Genomic DNA, 25039 nt, shown 5'->3' with positions numbered 1-25039 from the left:
AAAATGTTTGTTTTGTCCCTGATAATGGATTCAATCATTTCCCGAACTGACCTGTAATTTCCAGTTTCATCTCTTGACTGGAATTCTCTGGCCATTTTCTGGAGGCCGGATTCTCGGGTCCCACTGGCAGCGCTCCTCTGCCCGTAGGTTTCCCGGAAGCATGGGGTGGCTTCGATGGGAGTTCCCATTGACAGCAGTGTGAGTAGAGAATCCCGCCACCAGCGAATGGCACAGCTAAATTCTCTGTCCTCGCTAACAGCGGGAGCAGGGCGGACTCACAATGGTGAATCCAGCCCCTTATTTCCTTTGTTGAGTAATGGAACATTATTAGCAGCCCTTCAGTCCTCCTGCATTACACATGTACTCAATGAGGGTTGAAAGATTATGGCCAATGCCTCTGTGATTCCTACCTTTGTTTCTTTCAGTAACTGAGGATGCATTCCTTCTAGGCCAAGTGACTGACCAACTTTCAGTAAGGCCAATCATTTTCATTGTTTTCAGTGAGTTAGAGAAGATTAAAAGGTGACCTGTTAGAGGTTTCTAAGATGGTAAGGTTTCAAGAGAGTAGCTAAAGAAAAACTATTCCCTCCAGTGAGTGGGTCAATATCCGGAGATTCAAAACAATCTTCTCTATTTATTCCTTCCTTCAGGTACCATGCCCAAAGAGGGCAACGGCAACCATGCATTTCCATTGGATTGGCCCATGATTATGCTTGACAAAGTACTGCAATGGTTTGCTGTGGGTTTCTGCGGTGTGGTTGATCAGGAAGCTCTCCCACTCTTATTACCTGCTGTCAGACATATTGGAAAGATTTATGGGCTAGGCAATCAACCTGTTTGTCCATGTTATGAATGCGCTTTCCATGGCCATCAAGACCTGAAATGGAACTTGAACCTGGAGCTTCTGGCCCAGAGGTAGGGACACTACCACTGCACCACAAGATATCCCACTTCACTATCTATTGCTATCCTGTAAATATTGTAACTTTCCTCTGCTCTTTTAGTAACCCCACCACATTATCTACCACCTTTGTGAAGGCAGATGTTTTTCAATAATTTTCCTGGTATGTGGGTGATGCTAATAAGGCCAGCCTTTATTGGGCATCCTGGGCTGCACGGTGCCACTGCTGCTTCACAGCGCCAGGGGACCCAGGTTCAATTTCTCCCCGTATCTACATGGGTTTCTTCCGGGTGCTCCGTTTACCTCCCACAGTCCAAAGATGTGCAAGTTAGGTGGATTGGCCATGCTAAAGTTGCCCCGTAGTGTCCAAAGTTGTACAGGTTAGGTGGGGTTACGGGGATAGGGCGGGTGAGTGTGCCGAGGTAGGGTGCTCGTTCAGAGGGTCAGTGCAGACTCGATGGACTGAATGGCCTCCTTCTGCACTGTAGGGATTCTGTAGGAATTCTAATTGTACTTGAGAAGGTGCTGGAGAGCCTTTTAGAATCTCTGCAGTCCACAGCGCTCTCAGGAAATTCCAGGATTTTGACCCAGCGACATTGAAGAAACCACGATAATAGTTCCAAGTCAGGATGGTGTATGGCTGGGAGGGGAACTGACCAGTGGTGGTGTTCCCATGCACCTGCTGCCCTTGATCCTTCCAGGTGGTAGAGTTTGCAGCTTTGGAAGATGCTGACATAGGGAGCTTGGCATGTTGCTGCAGTGAACTTGTACCAGTGTGCAGGTGGTGGAGGGAGTGAAAGTTTATGGTAGTTGATGGTGTTCCAATAAAGCAGGCTGCTTTCCTGGATGGTACTGAGCTTCTCAAGTGTTGTTTTTAACTGCACTCATCCAGATAAGTGGGGAGTATTCAATCGCATGTCTGACATGTGCCTTCTAGCGGTGGACAGGATTTAGGGTCAGGAGGTGAATTACTCACCACAGGATTCCCAACCTTGGACCTGCTCTTGTAGCCACAGTATTTATATGAGTAGTCTAGTTCAATTTCTGGTCTATGGTAACTCCCAGGATGTTGATAGTGAGGGATTCAACAATTAAATGTCCTCTGCTTCCGTGAAGATTTCCCTTTGGGTCCCATGCCATCATCTTAGTTATTAACGGGAACATATTTCTGACATTATGTATTTAGCCTCCTGTTGCTAACTTTTGCCTTAGTTTAATTGCTCTGTTTTATCTCCTTTGCTCTTGAGTCACCAGGTATCTTTCTGATACTGCCACGTGGTTCAAGTCCGAGTAATGATCAATAATCCAATACACCGCTTAGTAAGATTTAAATCAAAGCACATTGATTTAGTGTGCTACTCTCTACTCATGTAATCACTACTCATGCATAAATTCTACGTCTAAGCTACTTCTACGACTAACAGGCCAATACTTAACTCGGAACTGGCCCACCAGGTCAGGGAAACGAATGGCCTTTCGTTCGGGTTCTGAGCCTGCGGGATTCGAAGTTGGTACAGATTGGTAGCTAGGAGCGCCTATCTCGTAGCGAGTGTTGAAGTACGACTTACTCGATTTCAGCGATGGCTGGACCGGTCACTGTCAAGGGTTGGTTCGCGTTGCTGAGTGACCCGGTCAAGAAGAGAAGCAGAGGGCAGATTTGAACTTGGGCTTGATTCTTATAGTCCCCAGGGGCTTCCCGCCTTTCGGGGCGAACCCTGTACCTGGTTCCAAGTGATTGGACTTTGTCCCAATCACTTGGTTCGATTTTCTCCAATGCTGGAGCGGTTCCCTGATTGATGGGCGGTCTTGAGGTGGTCGTTCACCTCCCTTTGTGTAGGCTTCTGCTGGCACCGACGAGTCTGGGTTGGCTTTATGTATCTAAATGTTGCTCATTGTTCCCGGGGATTACTCATTAATATGCAGATGGCTGGTGTTTTGTTATGCTGATGGTTGCCGGTATCGATCTTGTCTGGCCTTTCCAGAGGTAAATACACACTCAACCCGTAGCTGCTTGTTTGTGTCCTATTGGCTGACTTTCCCATCAGCCTTTGCCGTTCGCCATTTTAAATCGGGAGTTAGCCATTTTAACTCGGGAGTTAGCCATTTTAACTGGCTATGTTCCTTTTTCTATTTTTTAAAAATTATATATTTAGAGTACCCAATTATTTTTTTTTTCCAATTAAGGGGCAATTTAGCGTGGTCAATCCACCTAACCTGCACATCTTTGGGTTGTGGGGGTGAAACCCATGCAGATATGGGGAGAATGTGCAAACTCCACACGGACAGGACCCAGGATGGGATTCGAACCCGGGTCCTCAGCGCCACAGTCCCAGTGCTAACCACTGCGCCACGTGCTGCCCTTTTTCTATTTTATTTTAAAATTGAAAAGCGGGCATTAGCTTTTCCATGCTCCAACTTGTTTATTCAAAAATGTATGTCCAGTTTCGAACTACACCATCTCTTTCCTGAAAGTCCTCCATTGCTTCATTGTTGCTATATCCTACAATTGCCTTTCCCCATCTCCATGTACCTTTAAATCACTGAAATTAGCTCTTCTCCAGTTGACCAATTTTCCTCAGATATTTTCTAATTTCTTCCATATTTACTCTTATATGTTGTGATCACTGTTAGCAGGACAATCCCCTACTGTAACACACTCCATTTGCCCGATTTATTTACCCAGAACCAACATTGATTCCTACCTTGTTAGACAGGAGCGAGATTGACCAAGAATGTTCTCCTGTATGCAAATCAGAAATTCCTCTACTTCCTTACCCTCAGCACTTTGTTTTTCCCAATCTATATTTATGTTACTATTTCATTTTTGTACATGCCATTGAAATTCGCCACAAGCTTTCTAGTCTTGGCAATATTGTTTGGAGCTCCATTGAATTCTTTAAAAAATTCAAGCCAATAGATTCTGTTTAGAGTTGTAACATTATCCTTAATCAATACTGTCACGTTTTCCCCTTTCTTTCTCTTTCTCTTTCATTGCTGAATGTTTTACAACTAAGAATATTAAACACTGGTTTCTGGCCCTGTTTGAGTCGTCTCTCTGTTAAAGCAACCATCTCATAATCCCATGGAACAAGTTAATGCCTGCAGCTTGACAACATTATTAGTTGCACTTGGACATTGATGTCTGCATAATTCAATATCTCCTTTGTAACTTTTGCTGTTTTCCTTAATTTGATTATGCAAATTTTTAGTCATTTCTAATTTTACTGTTTATATCTCTCTGCGTGGTGGCACAATGGTTAACACTGCTCACTCAGAGCGCCAGGGACCCGGGTTCAATTCCAGCCTCAGGTGACTGTCTGTGTGGAGTTTGCACATTCTCCCCGTGTCTGCGTGGGTTCCTTCTGGGTGCTCCGGTTTCCTCCCACAGTCCAAAGACGTGCATGTTAGGTAGATTGGTCATGATAAAATTGCCCCTAAGTGTCCAAAGGTGTGCAGGTCAGGTGGGGTTACAGGGTGGAGTGGGCCAGTGGGCCTAGGAGGGGTGCTCTTTCAGAGGGTCGGTGCAGACTCGATGGGCTGTCTGGGTTCCTTCTGCAGTGTAGGAATTCTATGGTTCTATCTCATTTCTGCTCCTCGCTCACTGCTATTTGTTGGTTTCTCTCTCATTGGCAAATAAGTTTAAACACACATATTTAGATACAGAAGAAATTGCCAGACCGTACGAATACTGGAAGGTTAAGGCTGCCCAACCATTTTCAGGTAGATGGTACAAGTATGCCTGCCATAATTTCTTGTCTTTCAGTCAACACTGGCTTATACCAAGATTTTTGACAACTTTATAGTTATGCTTACTTACCATGCATGTGTACATGTAATCAGCAACTTCCAATTTAACGAGCTTCACACATCTAGCATTATAATACATGGTCACTGCCTGATATTCTCATACAAGGAGGTGCAGGGTTACCTCAATCACAAAAGTACAGTGATGGCCAGATCTGATCATCAAGTCCCTCCATGGAGTCTCCCTCTCCTGTCAAGTAGTTCCTCTGTTTTCTATTTTTATTTCAGATTATCAACTTACTTGCCAAGAGTAAAAGTGATGTGAAAGATTGGCTGTGCGGCACAGACACCACCTGATGTTCAGTTGTTTTTTTCTTTCATGGGATATGAGTGTCACCGGCCAGGCCCAGCATTTGTTGCCCATCCCTAATTGTCTTTGAGAATTTGAGAAAGGTGAGCTGCCTTCTTGAACCGCTGTATTCCATGTGGTGTAGATACACCCACAGTGCTGTTATGAAGGGAGCTCCAGGATTTAGACCTAGTGACAATGAAGGAATGGCGATATGGTTCCAAGTCACAATGATGAGTGACTTGGAGGGGTGCTTACCGGTGCTGGTGTTCCCAAATTTCCGCTGCCCTTGGTGTTTGAGGTGTTAGCGGTTTGGAAGATATCATCAATGGAGACTTGGTGAGCTGCTGCAGTGGGCGCACTGCAGCTGCTGTGTGCTGGAGGTGGAAGGAGTGAATAATTAAGGTGTAGATGGGATGTCGATCAACGGGCTTCTTTGTCCTGGGTGGTGTTGTGCTTCTTGAGTATTGTTGGAGCTGCACTCATCCAGGCAAGTGGAGAGTTTTCTATCACACTCCATGTTAAAGGAGGTGAGAAAAGACTCCTGAAAATGGGTATCACCAGTCTACATCTGGGCATCAATCTGAAAATCGACCACTTTAGGTAAATGACTCACAATTATCCTGTGTGTTTTTTTGTTGTTCTAAGTGCCCGGACATGTTGGAAACCGTCTGGAAGCGAAGCTGAATAAATCCACTGTAGTCCACTGGCTATGCATGAGGAAGACCAATCAATACTTTGCATTGTGGCTCAATCTGAACATGTTCATGCCCATTGGAATTGACTGCTGGCTAGATAATATCAGGTATTGAGGTCTCACCATGATCAGGCAATCTGGACTTTATTCATCTTCCTTTCATAGTATTGCCTTTCACATCAGAATTTAATTGTTGTCTGTGCAAGTTGGGAATTCTCCTGTGCATAGATTTCAACATGAGTTTCAGGGGCATCAGAGAGATTCATTCGAATGGTAGTCCATTCATTATTGGTTGGGGTCATGCTGGAGTCCACCTGCTGATGTAACATTGGCAGGAAACTGAGATAAATAAGTAAGCAGAGCTTCCACCAATCTTAAGGCAACGTTATGGTGGCCAGTGGAAGAATCTCCAAGGAAATCCTTGGCATTTGTCTCAGATTCCATTGCCCCCAGTGTTACCAATATTCCATGTATTCCATTTACTTCAGTGACCATCTCTCAATCACTCAGACATCAGTGTGAATTTTACAGGGGGGGGGGGCATGTATTGCCCACCCTGAAAAGTCAGTCCCGAGCCAACCGAGTTTTATAAAGGCTGCCGTGCAATGGTAATACACTGGGGTTGGCCTTCCCAAGGCAATTGTGGGACTTCCGCCTCTTGGGGTCAGGATCTCCCATCCTTGAAAGCGGCCAGCCAAGCTAATTGGCCAGTAGTTTAGTAGTTACAACAGTGCCTGCTAGGAGGAAGAGGAAGGTTTCTAGCCCATGCCACCAGCAGCTGGCATCAGTCAGGCAATGGCATAACTAAGAAGGCCATCCAATTAGCTGAGGGAGGTGAGCTACAAGCAGTACTGATCAGGAAGAATGGATACCGGACTTAGCTACGTCCGGGCTTTTGGTTGGGGAGGGATGGGGGGCTAGGTATTCTGGAGGGAGGGGTTAGGGGGATGTTGAGGCCATGGGTGTTGCATTCTGGAGACCAGGGAGGGAGGCACCAAGGGGGAAGGTACCATCTTGAGGGTAAAAGCAAATTACTGCAGATGCTGGAATCTGAAACAAAAACATGAAATACTGGACAATCTCAGTTGGTCTGAATGCATCTGTGGAGAGGAGAGAGCTAACGTTTTGAGTCTGGATGACTCTTTTTGTCAAACCTTATTGAGGGGCTGCACCAGATGGGCACAGAAGATACTGCCCCTTCCTTCCTACCTTTTCACCTGAACTGGTGAAGTGTACGACTGGCCTCCTTCATTCCACCTTCCATAGCCGCAGGTATTACTGCAGTGGGGGCAGAATCAGGAGCAGATCTAAGGATGGGCGACGTGGCCTTACCCGCTCACCCACAAGCTGGGGGCAGCTCTGGGGTAGATTGGTAGGTGGTGGCCTAGCCAGACATCCTATTTTACCCGCTCTTTTCCCTGCCCAGCCCACTCCCGGCTGGGATCCGTAAAGCCTTCTACCATTTAAGATCAAATCATTTTTACAGGTTTTCTCTGCAGATATCAAAATAAGGTACGGATGCTATAGTAAGGACAAGTACAGATTTAACAAAAAGGCTGACTTTTTATCTTTCTTATTATCAAGTGTATTGAATGCTGCTTTTCATTTGTTTTCTTTGTGGTGTTTCCCAATTCTCCAAAGTCTCCCTCATCTCCTCACCTCCCTCAGCTGATTGGACGGCCAATGCCTGACTGATGCCAGCTGCTGTTGGCATGGGCTAGAAACCTTCCTCTACCTCTAGAAGGCAAGCATTCAAGTTCTGCTTGGCTCATCCCCACAAATGTGAAGCTGAAACTGGAATTTATCTGAATGGGAATGAAACAGAAGTCCCTCATGTTGATCAGAACTAAATGGGAATAGAGGAGATGAGATCAGAACCGTGAAAGCCTCTGACATTTAGAAGTGACTTCTCAGCTTGTTGTCCAGGATTAGAGTTGGTGCTATGGATTGGGTGTCCATTACAGAAACTGTCTGATTTTCATTCCCATCAATGCCAGTCTTACAGTCAGCTGGCAACTTGAAAACCTAGTCCAGTGTAAACCCAATGCAGATGAAGGATGAGAAAAGTCACTTCTGTCGAGCATCGTGTATGGTTTGCTTAATGTTTCACTTCATTGGCATTTGACACAACTGAATCTTTCTTAGACTTGTTTACAACCGAACGACAAAGAGAAGCTCTAATTCACCTGGAGTGGTGACCCGGATTCCTGGCTTTGGGAAGACCTATTCCGTGGAGTACCTGGATCCATTGAAACTTGCAGGTTTGTTTGGGAAAGCTGGCAAACCTTTCACAAGCACAGGATATCCCAAAGCACCTTACAGTCAATGATGCACTTATTAAAATGTAGACCTTGCAGGAAATGTGGCAGCCATTTTGCACGCAGCAAACTCCCACACCTGCAAGCACTTATTGATTCCCGATCCTTTGGTAAATCTATTTCTCATCTACTTCTTTCACGGGATCAGTGTTTACTCATGTGGCCATCATTCTATCCCTTTCTTCATTGAGTCCTTCTCCACCTCTTTAAGATTTGATATTCTACACTCACCCTCTTTGGAATAGGTAAGACTGTAGCTACAGTATTATCATCTCCTCACCATAGTGTACCTGATGCAAACACAGTGTAGGTATATGTCCCTCAGCAAACTACCAGCTGATCATGTCCCTATTGTATCCTGATCTCTTTGAAACCCAGGAACAAGAATAGGCCATTCAGACCCTCAAGCTTGTTCTGCCATTATATTAGATCATTGCTGATCTATATCCTGAGTCCATGTTTCTATTTTAGTCCTCCACCCTTTAATACCCTTACTTAACAAGAATCTATCCATTTTGGGTTTGAAATTTTCAATTAAAAACGCAGCCTCAATTACTTCCGTTAACCCATAAGGCCAATGTTATGGCCCAGTTTGTGGGGCCCATTTGGTAACCAGGTCAGCCATGTTGAACAGTTTACTGTGCGTAAAAACTGGAATTTTCCTTTAACAGGGTACTTGCACACGTTGGTGCAGTTCTTGGTGAACGCAGGCTATGTTCGTGATGAGACTGTGCGAGCTGCCCCTTATGACTGGAGAGTGGCAGCATGTGAGTACAGATAACGGACACCTCTTCAAGCGACTACTTTTCTGACCAAAAATACTAACCACGTGAAAAATATTACCACTGAAATCTGAACGTAGACTTCTGCGGCAGCTCAGCACATAACATGACGGCACAAAAGGAGGCCATTCAACCCATCATGTCTGTGTTAACTCATTGAATCAGCTATCTAATGAGTCCCGCACCTCATACATTGCCCAAAGACGTGCAATCTTTTCTTGGGCATAGCAGTATAGCTGTGAGTAGGAACACGCAGGGTGAAGAGCCATGAACATACACTCCATCTTTTTTACGCCCTCACAGTGCACTCACTGCTCATGTGCAAAGCTGTTGCCGATCGTAACACTTGGCTCCATTTTGATTGACAGATGAGCAAGAAGAGTATTTTGACAAATTGAAGGAACTAATCGAGGAAATGCACAGGGCCTACAGCAAGCCCGTTTACCTGCTGGGGCACAGCATGGGGAATCTGTACATCTTGTACTTCCTGAGGAGGCAGCCCCAGGAATGGAAAGACAAATTCATTCATGGATTCATATCACTCGGAGCTCCATGGGGCGGGACAGTTAAATCTCTTGCTGTGCTTGCTTCAGGTAACGATTATTTATGTGTGTACAGTTATTCTCCTATTATTGTCCCATGGAACGTCGGGAACTGTAAATGAAGTTATAAAAGCTGGCAACTTGTTCTCTGTCATCGTGTATTTGGAAAGCTTGTGGTAAAGTTCTGAAAATCTGGTGCCATTTTTGAAAGAAAAGACTTGTATTTAGATCACAATTTTCACGACCATATGTCCCAAAGTGCTTGATGCTCATTTGTTCATGAGATGTGGACCTCACTGATTAGGCCAGAGTTTATTGCACATCACTGACTGCCCTTGGGAAGGTGATAGTGCGCCATTTTCTTGAACCGCCACTGTTCATGTGTTGTAGGAACCTCCACAGTGCTGTTAGGAAGGGAGTTCCAGGATTTTGACCCAGCGATAGTGAAAGAACAGTGATATATTTCCAAATAAGGCTGGTGTACGACTTGGAGGTGTACATACAGGTGCTGGTTTTCCCATGTATCTGCTACCCTTGTCCTTCAAGGTGGTAGAGTTTATGCATTTGGAAGATGCTGTTAAAGGATCCTTGTTGAGTTACTGCAATACATCCAATAGATGCACTACGACCACAGTCCACTAATGGTGGAGGGACTGAACGTTTAAAGTGGTAGATGGGGTGCCAGTAAAGGGGGTTGCTTTGTCCTGGATGGTGTTGAGATTCTTGAGTGTTGTTGGAGCTGCACTCATCCAGGCAAGTGCCTCACAATTATTGGGCTGGATTCTCCGTTCCCCGACGCCAATTTCGTAATCGACGATCGGGCGGAGAATCCCTTTTGACGTCGAAATCTGGGGTGGCACCTGTTTGATGCAGATTTCGTATCCTCCGCCCCATCCGAACCGGCGTCACCCCGATGGGCTGAGTTCACAACGGCGCGGTTCACTCATGGTCTCAGCAGTGCGGGAACCAGGGGCGGGAACCGGCGGGGCGGGCAACTCCGGCGCGAAGGAGTGGCGTGAACCACTCCGGCGACAGGCAGCCCCAAAGGTGCGGAATCCTCCGCACCTTCAGGGGCTAGGCCGGCGGCGGAGTGGTTTGCGCCGCACCAGCCGGCGGGGAAGGGGCTTGGCGCCACACCAACCAGCGCTGAAGGTCCTCCGCCGGCCGGCACGAGTTGGCGCATGCGCGGGAGTGCCAGCGTATGCTGGCGCCATCCCAGCGCATGCGCAGGTGGGATTCATCTCCGCGTTGGCCATTGCGGAGGACCACAGCGGCCGATGCAGAAGAATAGAGTGCCCCCACGGCACAGGCCCGCCCGCGTATCGGTGGGCTCTGATCGCGGGCCAGGCCACCTTGGGGGCAACTCCCGGGGCCAGATCCCCCCGCGACCCCCCCCGAGAACCCCGGACTCCGCCCGCGCAGCCAGGTCCCGCCGGCAAATACCTGGTGTAACATACACCGGTGTGACTGGCCAAAACGGGCGGCTACTCGGCCCATCGCGGGCCGGAGAATCGCTGGGGGGCCACTACTAGCGGCCGCCGACCGGCGCGCCGCAATTCCCGCCCCCACCAAATCCCCGGCACCGGAGAATTCGACAGACGGCGGGGGCAAGAATCCTGTCCCTGGTGTGGTGGCTGCGGCCTGTGTCCAACACCGCCACAGTCGGGCGGGAGCCGTGCTGCTGGCTGGAGGGGTGGGCTTCCATAGGAGCGGGGAGACTAGTGGGGGGTGGCTAGGGGGTGGCGATGGGGTGGCCAGGGGGGGCGCTATCTGGCAGGTCACGTCTGCGCACAGCTGGCACCATGTTTTACGGCACGACTGTTGCAGATCGCCGTCATGTACATGTGCGGCCATTAACCTGGTCATTCTCCAGCCATTTATTTCATGGGGGCTGGGTGTTTTACTCGGTCGCAGGATCGGTGAGGGGGTGCCACCGATTCTGTCCACATAAAACGCCACAGATCCTCTGCAGTGAGCCTCAGAATCGCAGAATCGCAGAATCAGGCCCATTATCTTTTGACATCAATGATATTACACAGATTCTATAATGCACACCAGGTTAATGCCAGTTTTACCGCCTGACCCTTCCCCTTGCCACTGCCCACCTCATGCAGTAAATTGAAGATCTGTCCCTGTTGTCGTTCGCGCTTCAGATAGGCAGGAATTATGTGTACGCACGCCAGGAATTTGACAAACTAATCTCACAAATCAAATTTATACAAAATCAGATAGAATATAGAGACTTACAAAGTAGAGCCAACCAGGATTCATATACATACAGTCACCTCCAACCTTCTCCATCAGTTACCACAGATTTGTGAGAGAGAGTGTGTTGTGAACTAGTCTAGTAAATTCACCTAGTCCAGTCTAATGCTACCTCTTGGTAACTTGGGTTATTAATTTCCCTTAGATAGGGAAAATCTTGAGCAGTCTGTGTGAGGTGTGTGGATCTCTTTTGATTGTAGATCCTCCAGAATGAAACAAATATCAAACAATGCACATTTTCCTTTGGGCAGCTTGGGGAGAGGGAAAAACAAATGGATGGGAGGAGTCAGGTTTTCAGTTTGACATCCATTGTACAACTAACGTTGCAGATCCGCCATCCCTGTTTTTCATCCCTGTTCGAAATAGAAGTTTCGAAGCAACTTTTTGCAACATTGTTTACTTTCTGTGTCCCTCCCACGGACTCTGTTGAAATCCAGAACTTTTTTTATGTTTAACTAACTTTGAACTTGGTCTGTTGCCTGACATTGGGGGAATTCACCTCACTATTTTTGTCCCTAGCTGAGAGCAGTCCAAAAATAAAATAAAATGTTCCAACTCAGTAGAAACTTTCAACTTTAGTATCTCAGTGAAGTGAGCTTAAATCCTTTCATCTTTCAAGGGGAGTTATCATGTTAATGAATAGTATTGGTTTCAAACAAATTATACTTTAGTATTACTCTCACTGAAGGAACACTTTATCTGTGCTCTGAATGGCAAAGTTATAACCATTGTTGAAAAGAGAGACATATTGCTGAAGCTTTTCACCTTCCACTCATCAGGACAAACACAAGAATGTCAAATTTCAAACGATCACAACAATTTATACTACAGGAGCAAAGGATGCTGATTGGTTGATAAGTTGCCATGGAGAAAGCAACAAGCAACTATAGGCTCCCCAAGCTCCTGGGTAATTCAAAAGAGGCACAAAGCCTGGACATATTCTTTTTGTTTGCTCAGAACGAGTCCCTGTGTATGAATGTGTGCCACTTCCAGCAAGCATAAATGAGCCACATTACAAGTTCAACTGATTATCTGAACTTGGTTTTAGTGTAGCTATTATTGCACTCAGGATTGATCAGCAAGTACTTTCCAGTTATGGACTGATATCTAGCAGTTGACGTTTTGTTTTGGGTTTTTCAGGTGTAGGCTGGTTGAGAGCGGTCTGTACTCTGCTTATTACAAATACCCAAAGGAACATGCTGTTTGATTTGATCAGCCAATCTTTGGGATGTATGGCCTGCATACTTGGCACTGCTCCAACATTGAAATGTATATACAATGTCGCTCAATTGTATGTTGGCAGAACATCTTTTTGGACTGACGATAGCATCCTGTTAGTTCACATAGCCACTGGATATTAGCAGCATTAAACAACTTTCTGAAACTATTAAAATGTTTGAAATACTTTGTCTTTCTAATGTAATTTGAGGCAGATTGCCACTTGTCTGATATTGTGAGTCTGCATGATACACAATCTGATCAGGATAGTCAATGTACTGCAGGATAGCTTTCTCTATGACAATGCCTCAGCCAATCAAAGTCAACTTGTCAACCAATTGGCACCCTTTTCTCCTATAATATAAATTGTGATTGTTTGAAATTTGATATTCTTGTGTTTATCCTGATGAGTGCAAGACAAAAAACTTTGGCAACATGGTCTCTCTTTCCAACAAACTTCAAGTTCTGTATGACCAAGTGAAAATTATAAACCTGCTTATAAAGGATCCATTTATAATTATACTGCGCCGAGGGAACTGATATGTTAATGTAGGCTGATTGTGGAACTGAGTAACTGAAAAATTGCCTAATAGTTATCAACTTGGCTACAACTCTGAAGTATACCATTTAAAACATTTTGAAGTGTTAATGGCACGTGCATGCTGTCTGATGTGTTCAATTCAGACTCATAATTTTCCATCTGAAAAGTACGAGGGGCGGGATTCTCCGCGAACCGGCGGGGCGGGCAACTCCGGCGCGAAGGAGTGGTGTGAACCACTCCGGCGTTGGGCCGCCCCGAAGGTGCAGAATCTTCCACATCTTCAGGGGCTAGGCCAGCGGCGGAGTGGTTTGCGCCGTGCCAGCCGGCACGGAAGGGTCTTGGCGCCACACCAACTGACACCGAAAGGGCCTCCGCTGGCTGGAACGAGTTGGCGCATGCGCGGAAGCGCCAGCGTGTGCTAGCGTCATCCCAGCGCATGCGCAGGGGGTTCTTCTCCGCGCCGGACATTGCGGACAGCTACACCGGCCACCGCGGAGGAATAGAGTGCCCCCACGGCACAGGCCCGCCTGCGGATCGGTGGGCTCCGATCACGGGCCAGGCCATGTGAGGGCCCCCCCGGGGCCAGATCCACCTGCGCCCCCCCGAGGATCCCGGAGGCTGCCCGCAGAGCCCAGTCCCGCCGGTAAGTGCCTGTTGTAATTTACGCCGGCGGGACCGGCCTAAAATGGGTGGCCACTTGGCCCATCGCGGGCCGAGAATTGCCAGGGGCGCTGCTGCTAGCGGCCGCCGACCGGTGCGGTGCGATTCCCGCCCCAACAAATCCCCGGCGCCGGAGAATTCGGCAGCCGGCGGGGGGGGTTCACGCCGTCCCCTGACAGGGGGTCGGAGAATCCCGCCCATGATGTCAGTTCAGCTATTTGAAGGCTCGTCTTGAAACAAGAGCGAACCTTCAGCCACCCAAAGTGAATTAGAAGATTAGCAAACTGGTGGCGCTCAATGCTCATTTAACATCCAATAATTCTAAAATATTGGCAGATACAAAAGAGTCACTCATCTTCCAGAACTTTCTCTGAGAAGGGATTTCATGGGGTGGAGGTGGATCGAGGAGCGGTTTGTGGCCTGTTGTGGGGGAGCTTGATGTAGAAGTTATTAATAGGGACACATAAGAATGTGTCACAGGGTCATAGGAGCAGGAGTAGGCCATTCAACCCATCGGGCCTGCTTCGCCATTGGACACAATCATGGCTGATTATCCATCTCTATGCCTTTTTCCCACATTTTCCCCATAATCCTTTGCCAATTGTATTTAGAAATCTGTCAATCTCTGCTTTAAACATATTCAGTGACTCTGGATAGAGAATTCAAAGGATTCACAACCCTCTGAGTAAAATGATTTCTCCTCATCTCGGTCTTCCCCATTATTTTGAAATTGTGTCCCCTGGTTCTAGACTCCCCAACCGGGAGAACATCTTATCTGACATCTACTCTGTCTATTCCTTTAAGTATTTTGTACATATAAATGACATCACCTCTCATTCACTGAAGTTCTAGAGATTGCAGGGTTTGTTCCCCCAATCTCTCTTCATGGGACAGTCCTGCCATCTCAAGAACATATCTGGTGAACCTCTGTTACACTCCCTCTTTGGAATAGTATATTTTCCAAGGTAAAGGGACCAGACTTCACTATTTCTGTACTCAGATCCTCTTGCAATAACGGCTAATATAACATGAGTCTTCTTAATTGCTTGTTGCACCTGCATGTTAGCTCTCAGTGACTTATTGACAAGGACACCCAGGTCCCTTAGTTCATCTAAAATTTCTAATCGCTTAGCATTTAAGAAATACTCTGCACATCTGTTCCTCCCACTAAAGTGGATAACCTCACATTCTTCCAGATTGTATTCCATCTGCCACGTTCTTGCCCATGCACCAAATCTGCCCAAATCCCCTCAAAGCCACTTTGCTTCTTCCTCACAACACATGTGCTTTATGTCATCAACTTGGAAATATTGGGCAAGATTCTCCGACCCCCCGCCAGGCCGTAGAATCACCGGGGGTGGCGTGAATCCCGCCCCGCCGGCTGCCGAATTCTCCAGCGCCGGGGATTTGGCTGGGGCGGGAATTGCGCCATGCCTGTTGGAGGCCGTTGGCAGCGGCCCTCCCAGCGATTTTCCGGCTCGCAATGGGCCGAGTGGCCGCCTGTTATAGGCCGATCCTGCCGGCGTATGTTACGACAGGTACTTACCGGCGGGACCTGGCTCCGCGGGCAGCCTCTGGGGTCCTCGGGTGAACGCGGGGGGATCTAGCCCTGGGGGGTGACCCATGGTGGCCTGGCCCGCGATCGGAGCCCACCGATCCACGGGTGGGCCTGTGCCGTGGGGGCACTCTATTCCTCCGCGCCGGCCAGTGTAACGGTCCGCGATGGCCGGCGCGGAGGTGAACCCCCCCCTGCGCATACGCTGGGTTGATGCCAGCATACGCTGGCACCCCCGCGCATGCGCCAACTCGCGCCGGCCGGCGGAGGCCCTTCGGCGCCAGTTGGCGTGGTGCCAAGCCCATTCCGCGCCGGCCAGCGGGGCGTAAACCGCTCCCTTGCCGGCCTAACCCCTGAAGGTGTAGAGGATTCCGCACCTTCGGGGCGACCCGATGCCAAAGTGGTTCATGCCACTCCTTCGCGCCGGAGTTGCCCGCCCCGCCGGTTTCCGAAGAATCCCGTCCATGATATTTGGTTCCCATATCCAAATCATTGGGACCCAAGTACTGATCATTGCGATACCCTTATTGTCACACACAGTTTATTCCTACTGTCTGTTTTCTGCCTGTCAACCAATCCAGAATTCATGCAAGGATATTACTTCCTATCCCATCTGCTTTAATTTGACCAACCTTCTGTGGTGAACTTTATTAAAAGCTTTCTGAAAATCAAAGTATAAAACATCCACCAACTCCTCTCTATCAATTCAGTTAGTAACATCCTCAAAAAACTAACAGGTTCATCAAACATGATTTCCCAGTCATAAATCCATGTTGATTATGCCCAGTCAGATCATTATTATCCAAGTTTATCCATTTATCACATCCATTGGAATAGATTCTAGCATTTTCCCTACTACTGACATAAGACTAACAAATCTGTAGCTCAGTTTTCTCTCTCCCTCCCTTGTTAAATAATGGTTTGACATTTGCTACCTTCCAATCTGCAGGAACTATTCCAGAATCTATAGAATTTTGGATGATCACCAATACACCCATTAACTCCATAGCTACCTCTTTCAACACTCTAGGATATAGAATATCAGGTCCTGGGAACTTATCAACCTTCAATCACATTCTTTACACCAACACAACTTTCTTGCTAATACTAATTTACTTCAATTCCTAATTCTCCCTCATCCCTTGGATCTCTAATTGCGGGAGATTTCTTGTTCCTTCCTCGGTGACAACAGACATAAAGTAATAATTGAGCTTCTCAGCAATTTTTCTATTCCCCATTGTAAATGGACTGTGATGGACCCACATTTGTCTTATCCAAACCTTTCCTTTTTACTTACCGATAGAAGCTTTTGCAGTCCAGTTTTATATTTTTTGCAAGTTTACATTCACATGTTATTCTCAGTTTCTTGGTTACAGCAAATTCTCAGTTTGCTGTAATCTAAAATGCACCATATCCACAGATATGCAACTATTTCTGGCAACATCATAGACCTTTTAAAAAAAATCTTAATATAACCCTTTAACTTCTTTTGTTAGTCACGGTTGACTTACCTTTCTCTTTAGGCTTTTGTGCCTTGAAGGAATGTATGGTTTCTATAAACTGTGTAATTATTCTATAAAGACAGTCCATTGGCTATGTACCATCATACCTATTAATGTATTTTCCCAATCTACTTCAGCTAAATTTCCCCTCATACTTTCGTAACTTTCTTTGTTCAAAATTAACACCCAGCTTCAGATTGAACCATTTCACTTTCAAATGTCTCAGCCAGGATTTAGCCTCTCTATCTGCCATGGGCAGAAAATCTCAGAAAGAGCCGAAGAACAAGATCTGTGCCGACAAAATCTGACGATGTGATCGTCCTCCCACCCTGTAGCCATCTGTCTGGGATGGCCACTTCCAGAATACAAAATGGACATTTGCAAAGATTGCAGGGAAAAATGGACAATGTTAAGAAAAGCAAGCCGGCACAGAGCCTGTCTGCATATTGCAGAAATAGCTCCCAGACGAGACTGAAACTGTAGGCCCATTAGCATATGGATGGCCCACCTCTGGGAACAAAGGAAGATACTTAAGTAACCGATCTGGCCCGAGACCTCGCGGCGCCAGTTCCCCAAACTGAAAGCAGAAAACAAAGCAGGCCAACGGCCACCTAGGACACGCCCAGCCATCAGGGCACCCATCCCTTTATTGGTCAGGATCAAGGTGAATAATCAAGAAATGGCCCAATTGATTGGGGCCAAGTTCAAGGCCCGCCCAAAAGTGCGCGAAGTCCCTTCGGGTATAAGAAGAAAGCCCCAAGAGAGACTCGCTCTCTTGGAATCGGCTCTCACAGCAGAGAGACCCTTCCACCAGCTACACCAGAAGCAAGTAAGTCCAAGGTGAACGCTCGCTACCAGATGGACGACCTTAGCTGTTCCCCTCTACCACTTCGACCCCAGCAGCCTCAGAACCGAACAACAGCCATTGTTCCTCTGACTGAGTGGGTGCCCGAAGCTAAGTATAGGCTTTAGCAGCAGTGATAGTTTAGTCTGTAGTATTTCGTGCATGAGTAGATATTACTATGTATGTAAATAAATAGTATTGACTTTGAACTAACTAACTGGTGTACCGACTCTTTGATCAGTACTCGGGTTTAAACTTTGTGGCGGTATCGAAAGATACCTGGCCACTCTAAAGCAAACGTAATTAGAATTGAGGAAGGCGACCATATTGACCGCCATATTTAGAAACAACCAAAGAGGGCAACAACCCGCCGCCAGTGATGTAATTGGTTCCTGCCTTGCAATGACAGAAACACCATTTAAATACATTTTAATATCATTAGTATCGTTCCTCCACATTCGGATATCCTCCCAAACAGAGTGAAGGGGGCAGTACTGGGGACAGTGCTGGGGCAGTGCTGGGGAGGGGGGGTTCCTTTGGGGAGGTCCCTGTGTGTGTGGGAGGGGTTTTTTCTGTGTCCGTGGGCTCTCCATGTGCGTGGGTGGGGTGGGAGTTCTCTGAATGCATGTTGGGGGGTGGGGGGTGGGGGTCTCCAAGCCTGTGCGGGGTGGATTAATGTATCTAATTTTAGTTCTGTTAGATCGGGGCATCCTTTTAAAGGGCAGCCCGATTTCTGGAAGGCTGATTTTGCCGGCAGGGCAGGCTCTGAAACAACACTTTGTTTTTCAAAGTATTTTTAAAATTTTCGGGAGGGAAAAGCCAACAGCGCAGCTGGAAGGCTACACACCACTTTTCCCACCTGAGACAACATTTGGGGGGGAAAAATGGAAAATCCTGCCCAACGTAAAATTCTATCATATTATGGTTACTCATCCCTACAGGTTATTTTACAACGAGATTATAAATGAACTCTTTCTCATTACATAATTCTGGGTCTAAAATAGTCTGTTCTCTAGTCAGTTCCTCAACTTACAATCCCAAACACAATCTGTAAATATATCCTCCACATCCCAAGTGCTTGTTAGATTTACTCAATTTGAAGTTACCCATGATGCTACATGCTTCTTTAATCGCATGATTAATACCATGCTCCTCACTATCACTACTGTTTGGTAGCTATAAACAGCTCCTACCAATGTTTATTACCCGTTGCCGTTTCTTAGTTCCACCCAAACAGATTCCACATTTTGTTCTACCAATCTGACATCCTCTCTTACTAACATACTGATCTAATCTCTTATAATCAGTGCATCATCATCCCATTTCCTCTTTGCCTGTCCTTCCTAAATGTAGAATGTGCTTTAATGCCAGATCATTACAGTATAAATCTAAAGTTAGCATGATAAAAATGTAGCATTCTGTGGTCAGGCTAAGCCTCGATACTGTGTTCAGTGATCATTATCAAGGCACAGTGGAATATACTTCAGAAAGAACCATGAGGCTGATCTCCATCAGCAGAGACAGCCTGAGAAAGCTCAGCCCAAGCAGGAAACAAATGAGAGATAATATATGGATATAAGGAGCGGAATTTTCTGCGCAACCCGCCGGGTGTTTTTCGGCGGCGGAGGCGGCCCACCAGCGGGATCTTCTGGTCCCGCCATTGTCAGCGGGTTTTCTTGTTGAATACACTCCTCGTTGCCGGGAAACCCGAGGCAGGGGTGCGCCGTCGGTGGGACCGGATAATCCCGCCGACCTGAACAGCCAGTAAATTCCTCCCAAGGTATCATGTGAAGTGGAAAAGATAAGTCCAGAGCAATTTTCATGTTGATTCATGATAATGGGGAGTATAGAAACGTAGGATGGAATTCTCCTATCCTGGGAGTAAGCCTGTGACGGAAGTGGGAACAAGGAGTCTTCCTGGCTAGTGTCACAAGCAGGCTTACATTTACACTGCAATGAAGTTACTGTGAAAAGCCCCTAGTCGCCACACTACGCGACTGTTCGGGTACAATGAGGGAGAATTCAGAATGTCCAATTCACCTAACAAGTACGTCCTTCGGGACTTGTAGGAGGAAACCGGAGCACCCCGAGTAAACCCACGCAGACACAGGGCAACGTGCAGACTCCGCACAGACAGTCACCCAAGCCGGGAATCAAACCTGGGTCCTTGGTGCTGTGAAGCAACTGTGTTAACCACTGTGCAAAAGACATCATATCTTCCGGCTCCAACCTCATTAAATATGCAACTGGGTGTTCTGTGCCATATTCCGTGGAGGTGCAAGCCTGATGCTGTGTAGTCCGCCATCCTATCCAGGCACCATATTGAAGATGGATCTCCTGAAAAAGGAGATGGATCTCCAGGAACACTCTGAGGCTGAAGTTGGACCTACTCCAGGACACCAAATCTGGAAGGTCCACTTGTAGATGCTCTCCCCGCCTACTGCTGTGGTGTTCCGGAGTCTTGTGCTGCCGATTATCTCCATCCTGAGCTCCAGAAGCAGCCCCCGGCTCAGCCCCAGGTTCAGTTCAATCCTGACATCTACACACCAGGTTGTCCAGATGTGTTCTGGACCGACGTCTTTTCCCGCTAGCATGGGCAGACTCCGGTATGGGTGGACAAGTCTTAATCTGCATCCTAACAGCATGATGCAAATCAGCTCCACACCAGCCTCCACTGGGGTTCCCAATCTGCCATGTCAGGCAAGTTGGAATTTCACACCAGTGCAAAACCAATTTGGGGGGACACGCTGAATTCTCCCTCCTGTCCACCAATGAACCCGCCACCGGGGGCATGGAAGAATTCCACCCACACTTACAAACAAACTTGGTCAGAGAGAAGAACTTGCTTTTATAAAAAGCTTTTCACATTCTTCGACATCCCAAAGTGCTTCACTCAGAATTTTGAACAGTAGCTTATTTTATTTTGGCTGCAAATTTCCATGTAGCCAGGCTCCCACAAACAGGAAGTTAGATAGGCAAATAGTTAATCTGGCTATCAGTGGTGAATGTTGACTGGGTGCAGTTCCAGCTGCCCTTTGAATGGTGTATTCGGATCTTCTACATCCACCTGAACATTGGCAACTAGGCCTCGGCTTATCATCTCATTTTGCTGACAAGTGCAACCATCACTTTGTACACATTGTACATGCAGATGGATTTGTGGTTTTTTATTATGTGTTTATGAGATGTGAGTATTGTTGGCTAGGCCAGCATTTATCGTCCATCTCTAATTGCCCTGGAGAAGGTGGTGGTGAACCGCCACCGTAAACTGCTGCAACCCATATTGTGCTGTTAGGGAGGGATTTCTAGGATTTTGCCTCAGTGACAGTGAAAGAACGACAATATAATTCCAAATCAGGATGTTGGGTGGCTTGGAGGAGAACTTACAAGTGGTGGCGTTCCAATGCATATTCTGCCCTTGTCCTTCTAGACGGTAGATATCAGGGGTTAGGAAGCTGCTGGAGGGGGGGGCTCGGTGAGTGGATTCAGTGCATCTTGTATATAGTACACACTGTGCATCAGTGGTGGAGAGAGTGTGTAAGATGGTGGATGGAGGGTCGATCAAGTGGGCTGTTTAATCCTGGATGATATCAAGCTTCTTTTGTACTGTCCCAGGTTCGATTCCCACTTGGGTCGCTGTGCCGAGTCTGCACGTTCTCCCCGTGTCTGTGTGGGTTTCCTCCGGGTGCTCCGGTTTCCTCCCACAAGCCCCGAAAGACGTGCTTATTAGGTAATTTGGACATTCTGAATTCTCCCTCTGTGTACCCGAACAAGCGCCGCAGTGTGGTGACTCGGGACTTTTCACAGTAACTTCATTGCAGTGTTAATATAAGCCTACTTGTGACATTAATTTTTTTTTTTTTTTAATTTCGAATACCCAATTATTTTTTTCCAATTAAGGGGCAATTTAGCATGGCCAATCCACCTAACTTGCACATCTTTGGGTTGTGGGGGTGAAACCCATGCAGACACAGGGAGAATGTACAAATCCACACGGACAGTTACCCGGGGCCAGGATTCGAACCCAGGTCTTCAGCGCCATAGGCTGCAGTGTTAACCACTGTGCCACATGCCGCCCCTACTTGTGACACTAATAAAAATTATTATTATCATTAAAAGAGAATGGAGATTTCACATTTATGTTTTTCTTACTTCAATTCTTCTTTCCAGGGGACAACTATGGCCTTGCTCTTGACCTCCTGAAGATACGGGAGCAACAACGAATGACAACAACCAACCATTGGCTACTCCCTACCAGAAGGGCCTGGCCAGCAGACCATGTATTTGTTTCCACACCAAGCTACAACTACACATACAATGACTATAGGAAGTTCTTCACTGACATAGGACATGAAGATGGCTGGTTCAAGTGGCAACACAGCAGGGGTTTTCTGACCGACTTGCCTCCACCAGGGGTGGATGTATACTGCATGTATGGTGCAGACATCCCAACACCAATGACTTATATATATGATGAAGGTTTTCCTTCCAGCCAGCCAGTACAGATTGTCTATGGTGATGGTGACAACACCGTGAGCCTGAAAAGCTTGTCTCTGTGCAGAGAATGGAAGGACCAGCAAAAGCATAACGTTCATCTTGTGGAACTTCCTGGCAAACAACATTTTGATACGATTTATGACGTTGAAGCTTTAGAGATCATTCAAGCTATTTTGCTAGGAAACTATTCCGAACGCCAAGTCAATTCCAGAAACTAGATGGGATTTGCACAGTGATTAAGGTGTCCCTGATTCAGCGCACATAACTTTAGATTTCCAACCTCTGCCTTTAAACAAGAATGGGCTTCTCTGAGAGGGTTCAAAGACATCTACAGGGCATTTTTATTGTAATAACAATGTCTGTTGTGAGATTCACTACCATCTTTGGTAGAGTTCTGAACTTACAAGCTACAAATTACTTATGATCATACCCAGTTAAATGGGGTTTTTACATGATTTGGCCAGACTGGGTAACTGTTGACATTTCTTAGACAAACCAGCAGAGGACATACTTTGAAAAAAAAACCATCTAGTACAGGGAGTAAGCTGATGTCAGTTGTGTGTGGAAAAGGAACTTGAAATGTCTAAATGTGCAACATTAAAATGTTTTTAAATGTTTAACGCTGCAGATTAAACCATTTTTAAAGAAAATATTTTAATTGTTATATTTTATGAAAGATTTGACCCGTAAAAGTTGAAGCTGCTGAAGTGAAGGGAATATCCCCATGCTGACACACAACTGTCATTTAAAACTGCTTTTATCATGGGGCCACACTAGAATTGTAAACTCAAAGGGCCAGATTCATCGTCCCTGAGACAAAATGTTGACGCCGGAGCAGGATTTGTGGAGTTCTACGACAGCAAAACTGGCGGCGCACCTGGACCAATTCACCGAGCGTTCAGGGGCAAGCAGCAGCACCATGTGGAGCACGATCGATTCCAATCGAAAAACGGTGTAGGATTTACCGGTTCAGGATTGCCATGCGAGAGGCTGACAAGCTGCAGCCGCATATTACCACTCCACTCCCCACACACACTCATCCCATACGGGCACTCATACCATCCGTGGCGCTCGGTTCACAGTGAGCAGTCAGTGGCATGGCTACCTGGCAGGTTGCGGCAATGGTGTTCCGTACCCGTCCACCGTGATCCCACGGCCCACCTCCTGCTCCTGCCCCCCCCCCCCTCCTGCTACTCCCCCCCAGCAGAAACGCAGGTCCCACTGTGAAAAGGGTTTGTCCAATTTAAATCTCATTGCCTACTGGGCAGAACTATCCCTTGTTCAGCACAGATGAACATTCTCACTTGGAGAGGTCAATGGTTGCCTGGCAGAACCCCCCAGCCTGTCAGCAGACTATGGCAATGTTGGACACTTTCCGTACCCCTCTCTCCCCCTTATCAGCCACGGCGTCTGTTTCACAATTTTTGAAAGCAGAAGTGAGCCTCACCGTCTTGAATTCCCCCCGGTGGAAGTGGGGAATCGCAGATGCCCTGGAGAATACTGGGTCAGGCCTTCTAATGATATGCCAATGGTGTTTACTTTTCGTGCAGGGTGGAATGCATTGACGCCACTGTTGAGGCACCGGAGAATTGCGAATTGGTGTGCACCTGGCGTCGGCAACGATGTTGGCGTCAGAACTGATTCTCCACCTAATTAGGTTTTGCGATTCCGGCGTCGGCAGACAGAGAATCCCAGCTCAAGAATTTTGTGCAACGTTAAATCATCTAAAAAATGAAAAGTAATGCATCTAGCACGTGCGCAGCACACCATAACTTCCAGAGGTGCCAGTCACTGTAAAATTAAAACAAAAGCATGCAGTGGGTTAGACACTTGCCCCTGGCCTCAAGCACTTGGTTTACGATCTCTCTGAACCTCATTAATTTTGTTGGCTACGCAGGTCCCAGTATGAAAGGGGTTTGTCCAATTTAAATCTCATTGCGCACTGGGCAGAACTATCCCTTGTTCAGCACAGATGAACGTTCTCATTTGGAGAGGTCCCAGGTTGCCTGGTGTGAAAAATGTCACGTTGGTGTGGTGAAGACCACTTTCTGAGTTGGGGCTTTGGGGCTACTGCGCTGCACCATTTTACTATCTGGCCATGGCATGCCTGACATATGGAAGAACTTGATGTTGACAAGAGCAAAACAGTGCATCAGTGAGTAAATAAATCAAGTTGGGAGTTTTACAAAGTTCAACTTTATTGAACTTTGATACTTCTAGGGGAGTGGGGGGAAGTGTACAGGTTTTGAGATAAAATTCCAGACCTTAGGTGGATGGCACGGTAGCACAGTGGTTAGCACTGATGCTACACAGCACCTGGGTCTGTGTGGAGTCTGCATGTTCTCCCCATGTCTGTGTGGGTTTCATCTGGGTGCTCCGGTTTCCTCCCACAGTCCAAAGATGTGCAGGTTAGGTGGATTGGCCATGATAAATTGCCCCTTAATGTCAAAAAAAATTAGGTGGGGTTACTGGGTTGCGGGGATAGGGTGGAGGTGTGGGCTTAAGTAGGGTGCTCTTTTCAAGGGCCGGTGCAGACTCGATGGGCCGAATGGCCTCCTTCTGCACTGTAATTCTATGATCCTTAGGGCCTGGACAGCTGAAGGCATGGCTATCAATGCTGAACC

At 46.9% G+C, this 25039-nt stretch overlaps 1 protein-coding gene across 2 annotated transcripts in view; it reads left to right on the top strand.

Annotated features, from left to right (window-relative positions):
- Nucleotides 1-23067, top strand: part of lcat (lecithin-cholesterol acyltransferase) — a 29127-nt gene extending 6060 nt beyond the window's left edge. For both annotated transcript variants that reach the window (XM_072518427.1, XM_072518428.1), the window contains exons 2-6: nt 5643-5799; nt 7837-7952; nt 8681-8776; nt 9160-9384; nt 22089-23067. In XM_072518427.1, the coding sequence (XP_072374528.1) occupies nt 5643-5799; nt 7837-7952; nt 8681-8776; nt 9160-9384; nt 22089-22633 (1139 nt within the window). In that variant the 3' untranslated portion in view covers nt 22634-23067. The remainder of the gene's footprint in view (nt 1-5642; nt 5800-7836; nt 7953-8680; nt 8777-9159; nt 9385-22088) is intronic.
- The last annotated feature ends 1972 nt before the right edge of the window (nt 23068-25039 follow it).

The sequence above is a fragment of the Scyliorhinus torazame genome, chromosome 10 (assembly GCF_047496885.1).
Source record: "Scyliorhinus torazame isolate Kashiwa2021f chromosome 10, sScyTor2.1, whole genome shotgun sequence".
NCBI classification, from domain to species: Eukaryota; Metazoa; Chordata; class Chondrichthyes; order Carcharhiniformes; family Scyliorhinidae; genus Scyliorhinus; species Scyliorhinus torazame.
This window is presented reverse-complemented; position numbering and strand designations above follow the sequence as displayed.